This window comes from Bison bison, unplaced genomic scaffold (assembly GCF_000754665.1).
Source record: "Bison bison bison isolate TAMUID 2011002044 unplaced genomic scaffold, Bison_UMD1.0 scf7180017864203, whole genome shotgun sequence".
NCBI lineage: Eukaryota > Metazoa > Chordata > Mammalia > Artiodactyla > Bovidae > Bison > Bison bison.
The window spans coordinates 1,325,943-1,331,819 of record NW_011494775.1 but is presented as its reverse complement, the minus strand read 5'-3'; the positions used below and the strand labels follow the sequence as shown (position 1 = coordinate 1,331,819).

Below are 5,877 nucleotides of genomic sequence, written 5' to 3'. Positions count from 1 at the left end.
TCCCATGAAGTAATGGGACCAGATGCCATGATCTTCGTTTTCTGAATGTTGAGCTTTAAGCCAACTTTTTCACTCTCCTCTTTCACTTTCATCAAGAGGCTTTTTAGTTCCTCTTCACTTCCTGCCATAAGGGTGGTGTCATCTGCATATCTGAGGTTATTGATATTTCTCCCGGCAATCTTGATTCCAGCTTCTGCTTCTTCCAGCCCAGCATTTCTCATGATGTACTCTGCATATAAGTTAAATAAGCAGGGTGACAATCTACAGCCTGGACGTACTCCCTTTCCTATTTGGAACCAGTCTGTTGTTCCATGTCCAGTTCTAACTGTTGCTTCATGACCTACATATAGGTTTCTCAAGAGGCAGGTCAGGTGGTCTGGTATTCCCATCTCTTTCAGAATTTTCCACAGTTTATTGTGATCCACACAGTCAAAGGCTTTGGCATAGTCAATAAAGCAGAAATAGATGGTTTTCTGGAACTCTCTTGCTTTTTCAATGATCCAGCAGATGTTGGCAATTTGATCTCTGGTTCCTCTGCCTTTCTAAAGCCAGCTTGAACATCTGGAAGTTCACGGTTCACATACTGCTGAAGCATGGCTTGGAGAATTTTGAGCATTACTTTACTAGCGTGTGAGATGAGTACAATTGTGCGGTAGTTTGAGCATTCTATGGCATTGCTTTTCTTTGGGATTGGAATGAAAACTGACCTTTTCCAGTCCTGTGGCCACTGCTGAGTTTTCCAAATTTGCTGGCATATTGAGTCAAAATCGATAGCACTGCCATTTATCAATGGTACCTCCAAATAGAGAACTATGATAATTACAGTGATAGCTGCCATTTATTGAGCACCTACCAAAACTGTATTTTCATTTTTTAATCCATTATCTCTAATCCTCAAGACAATTCTATAAGGGAGGCACTCGTAGTATTTCAGTTTTACAGGTAAGTAAATTATGGTTCATAGAAACTAGTGACTTCTCAAGGTCATACAACCAGTAAGCCCAGTGTGGAACCAGTTCTGCCCACGTCCAAAACCCAAGTAGTTTCCAGGGCACTACAATGCCACCCCCCTACCAACAACCATCTCCACGTCTGTCCTGGCACAACAAGCATAGATAAGCCCTCACTTGAAGAAAATTTACTATGACCTCAGAACAGGATGGGCCACCATGAATTTAAGATAGGAGGGTCTCCCTCTCAATTCAACACCCCTAAATTGATTCAAATCCTGCTGCTTATATGTCTGCTTTCATTTTCTCAAGCTACACTTGACATATGCTTGAGCAGGCCCTAAACTGGCCAACAGACCAACATTCATACACCGGTTAACTGGTTCATTCCTTCAAATTGTGCCGAGTTGGTAGCACAGTCCAGAGAAGACAGTACGGAGGCTTGGCAAGAAGTGAGGAAGGCCTCTCCATTTCTGAGGCTGGGGCAGTAAGAAGCCTGCAGAGGTGCTGTTCACATCAGCCAGCAGAAGCACAGATGTCCCTAAACCTAAAGGAGAGCTCAGCTTGTGGCAAGCACCTTCTGAGGATCCCTCTGAAGTCCAGGACTGCCCATAGTTCCAACCAACAACTGCTTTTCTTCTTGATCAAACTTTTGCAGGATGACAGGCAGGGCCTTGTGAATTTCACCGCATTCTCTGGACAGGTACCTTTGGATGCAGTCTAATATCCAACATAAAATCCTCCTCAAGGGCTTTTCTTTGAATACTCCCTCAGGAAAGGGCCTAAAGCTTGAACACTAAGGGTGGACCAGGACAATACAATATTGCAAAGTAAAAAAATAATAATAAAAATTTTAAAAAAATAAGATAAAATAAAACTAAAAAAAAAAAACAAACCCATTCTGCTAAAAAAAAAAAAAAAAGAAAGAAAGAAACATTTACTGAGCATCTCTGAGGACTGAGATGAGTAAGCAGGGTGTGTGTGTGTGTGTGTGTGTGTGTTCAGTCACTTCAGTAGTGTCTAACTCTTCGTGATGCTATGGACTGTAGCCAACCAGGCTCCTCTGTCCATGGGATTTTCCTGGCAAGAATACTGGAGTGGGTTGTCATTTCCTCCTCCAGGGGATCTTCCAGAACCAGGGATCAGACCCATGTCTCCTGCACTGTAGGCAGATTCTTTACCACTGAGCCACTGAAATCCCAAATAAGGTGTGGTCTGTACTATCTGGGAACTCACAGTGAGTGAAGGAGGTAAGACTGGCTAAGAACTAATTACAGTAAAAAGGAGAACAAGGTAAGTGTTTTCCTGGAACACAGAGGAGAAAATAATTAATTTCGGATGCCCAGTCAACAGTCAATTCAGTTAACATTGACTAGGCACCCACAAGATAACAGGTACTATAATAGGCATTTTACATACCTTACTTCTTTCAATCCCCACAACCACCCTGTGGAACATGTTCTATTACTTCCTACATTTCACAAATGAGGAAAGAGGTGGAGAAGCAAAGTCTCTTGCCCAACATCAAATCACTGATTTGTAAATACAAGAGATAAGATTTGGATCCCAGTGGCCAACACTCAAGTTTGTGTTATTTCCAGTATAGTAGACTATACCTCCTGGAGTAAAGAAATTCTTCCTGGTAGAAAAAGAATCTGAACTGTTTGGGAATTCAACTAGATGAAGAGCAAAGTAGAGAATATTCCTAGCATAATGGTTTACCAGGTGGCAGAGTGGTAAAGGATCCACCTGCCAATGTAGAAGAAACACGAGATGCAGGTTCTATCCCTGGGTTGGGAAGATCGCCTGGCAGAGGAAATGGCAACCCACTCCAGTATTCTTGCCTGAAAAAGTCCATAGACAGAGGAGCCAGGCAGGCTATAGTCCATGGGGTCGAGAAGAGTGGGCACGACTAAGGGGCAATCCCCGTTGAATGGACAGGGTCAGAGATAAGGAAGGCTGGAAGGCAGGACACATCAGCAGTCACAGGTCAGCTAAGCAGGGGCAGAAGTCATGCTTCCAGCACAAATGAAGAGGTGTGTGGTCAGTGAGTTAGAGGACTGGGTGTCAGGAGACCTTGGTTCTACTCTTGGCTTGGCTACCGCAAAACTGTGTGATTTCAGCAGTTCCTAACCCCTCTGTGGGGCTCGGTTTCCTCAGTAAAAATTCCAATATCCAACCAGTCCATTCTGAAGGAGATTAGCCCTGGGATTTCTTTGGAAGGAATGATACTAAAGCTGAAACTCCAGTACTTTGGCCACCTCATGCGAAAAGTTGACTCATTGGAAAAGACTCTGATGCTGGGAGGGATTGGGGGCAGGAGGAGAAGGGGACGACAGAGGATGAGATGGATGGATGGCATCACTGACTCGATGGACGTGAGTCTCAGTGAACTCCAGGGGTTGGTGATGGACAGGGAGGCCTGGCGTGCTTCGATTCATGGGGTCGCAAAGAGTCGGACACGACTGAGTGACTAATCTGATCTGATGTGATTGGAATTAGATGTTCCCCAAAGGTTGGCTGGGGCCTAAATACTGGATATTCACAAGAGGCCGTGTGGGACAGTGGTTAAGATCAAGTGACATGCAGACCAACTGAGTGAACAGACAGTTAATGCCTCTGAGTCTGTTTCCTTATCTGTAATGTGAGGACAACAGTGATGCCTGCCTCACAGGGCTGAGGTGAAGGCTGAACGAGCTGAAGAACATCAGGCACTTAGCATAGGGCTTGGCAAACTGTAAAGGTTTAAGAAATGGAAGCCATTTTGAAGCCATCATCATCATCACCATTACATCTTCTTTAAAGGGTCCATAAAGCATATATAGTGATCATGGGCCAGAAAGTCTTTTTTAAGGGACAAAAAATATATAAACCTTTTTTTTTTTTAAGTTGGAAAAGAGATCTCACTGAATCACAAGTCCTTCCCACAACCGCCTCATGAGAGAGGCTTCTGTTTCAAAGAGCGCCATGCCATACCTTCTCTTCTGAAGAAACGGTCAGCTTGTCACTGGATATCAAGCTGCACACCTGGTCCAGACTTAGGCTAAGAAATTCTTCCCCTAGCATCACCTCTGGAAAGTGCTGCTCTGTTCCAAAAAAAAAAAAAGCATAAGTTCAGAAAACAAAGTTATAACACGCTCCTGCCTATCCAGGAACCAAGGCCATGACAATCTGTGGGATTCAGAGCAGAGTCCTGGGAGCTCTGGGGGAGGCGGAAGGGAGAGAGAAAGGTAGACATCCTGGCTGGAGGGAAACCAGCCTTTTAATTCAGCAGTGAAGGCATCCCCCTGTGTAACCCTCTGTCCTGAACATCATCACAGAGGAAAATTGGTCACTGAGTTGTGAGGTTGTATTCTTTCCATGCTCCATGAGATTAATAATGGTGCTGCAGAGAAACCTCGCAGGGGCCTGCCTATTTAATTGGGCTCATTTCCCCTCAAGGCACAGGCTGGCAGAGCTGCAGACAGTGCCCCCTGCCGCTCAGGCAAACAAAAGTGGGTCAGAACTGCTGCATGGCCAAAGTTTCTGGGGGTTCTGGTAGGAAGTCAGCACTAGAAGCTTGGCAGAAGGCTTCATCCCTTCCTGCCCAAGTCAAGCCTGTTATCTCTGGTTCACAAGAAGGCTCAACTAAGCTTCTGTCTGGGTGTGGCGGCAACACAGCTGCCAAGACCACTGCTGGGAATGGTCCACAGTGGCCAGGCCTTCCAAGGCTGTAATATAGAGAGGAGTTTGGGACAATGAGAATGAGATAAAACTCAAAGCCCCAAGGGCCACATGAGGGAAATGCCAAGGACAATTCTGACCCTGACATTCTCCCAGGCCACCATCCTGCTATTACAGAGGCAGTGAGAGATACCAGGGAAACAGCAGGCACTTCCGAAAGAAGGAATCTAGATTCAAGTCCCGGCTGTGTCACTTAAGAGCTGTGTCCTGTGGCACCACTATCCTCATGTGTACAATGGAGATAAAAACCATGTCTCCCTCCCTCCCATGCTCTGATGAGAAAGGAATTGAGAACATGTTTTGCAAGCTGCTTCAAGGTGAACCAGCCCAAGGGCTGACAACTCCGGGTGCAAGAGTCTCTGGAGGTTACAGGGTCCTCTGTCATTTGCCCCAGACTTTGCTCCTTCCTCAGTTCTCACAACCCTGCACCATCACCCCAGGAGCACCTGAGCTCTTTGCCCTCCAGACCTTTGGTGGTCCTGCTCTAGGTGGTCCTGCTCTAGCCTGAGAGCTTCTTGGATAATTCCAGAAGCCCCACCCACACCCCCACCAACTTGGTCTGGCTTGCCCCTGGAGTGAGATTCCGAGTGCCTCCATGCCTGGGAGGCCATGCTGAAACATCAACTCTGCCACAGCTGCACAGGGAAAATGAAAATCAAAGCATGCTAATCACACTCATCAACTTCTTAAAAACCAAACAAAGAACTTAAGGTTTAAGCCATTTCTTGTAAAAATCATTTTGAACTTTATATGTTGAAAGAATTTCAGATCCAAACAATTCCCATATACCCTTCATCCAGAGTCCCTAAATGTCAATATTTTACTCTCAAAGTCTGAGTTATAAATAATCTTTTCCATGTCTCATTGGGCAAAAAAGGCTCCCCACTTGCTCTCCACTAGCTTAATAATATAACTGAAGCCACAGTTAAAGCTTGCCCATCCTGAGGCTCAGGGATGTTTGTACATAACAACACAAAGTTAAAAGTCAGATCCGTTACAGATGGAAGCAATTGTCACAACATAAGAAGTTGGTCTTTCTTCTCTACACATCAATAGAAAAAAAATCTTTTGTTAAAGTGTAGATTTTAAGTATGAGATTCAACTATCTAACTTTCAGAATATTTAAGACTGTAGTTATTTTTTTAAGTATCCATTCTTAAAGATTTTTACATAAAAGTGAACATCCCATTTCTTTGGATGATGG

At 44.7% G+C, this 5,877-nt stretch overlaps 1 protein-coding gene across 4 annotated transcripts in view; it reads right to left on the bottom strand.

Annotated features, from left to right (window-relative positions):
• The window catches only part of KLHL3 (kelch-like family member 3), a 126,956-nt gene that overhangs the window by 58,480 nt on the left and 62,599 nt on the right, over window positions 1–5,877 (bottom strand). For all 4 annotated transcript variants that reach the window (XM_010844473.1, XM_010844472.1, XM_010844474.1 and 1 more), the window contains one exon: window positions 3,927–4,036. In XM_010844473.1, coding sequence (XP_010842775.1) covers window positions 3,927–4,036 — 110 coding nt within the window. The remainder of the gene's footprint in view (window positions 1–3,926; window positions 4,037–5,877) is intronic.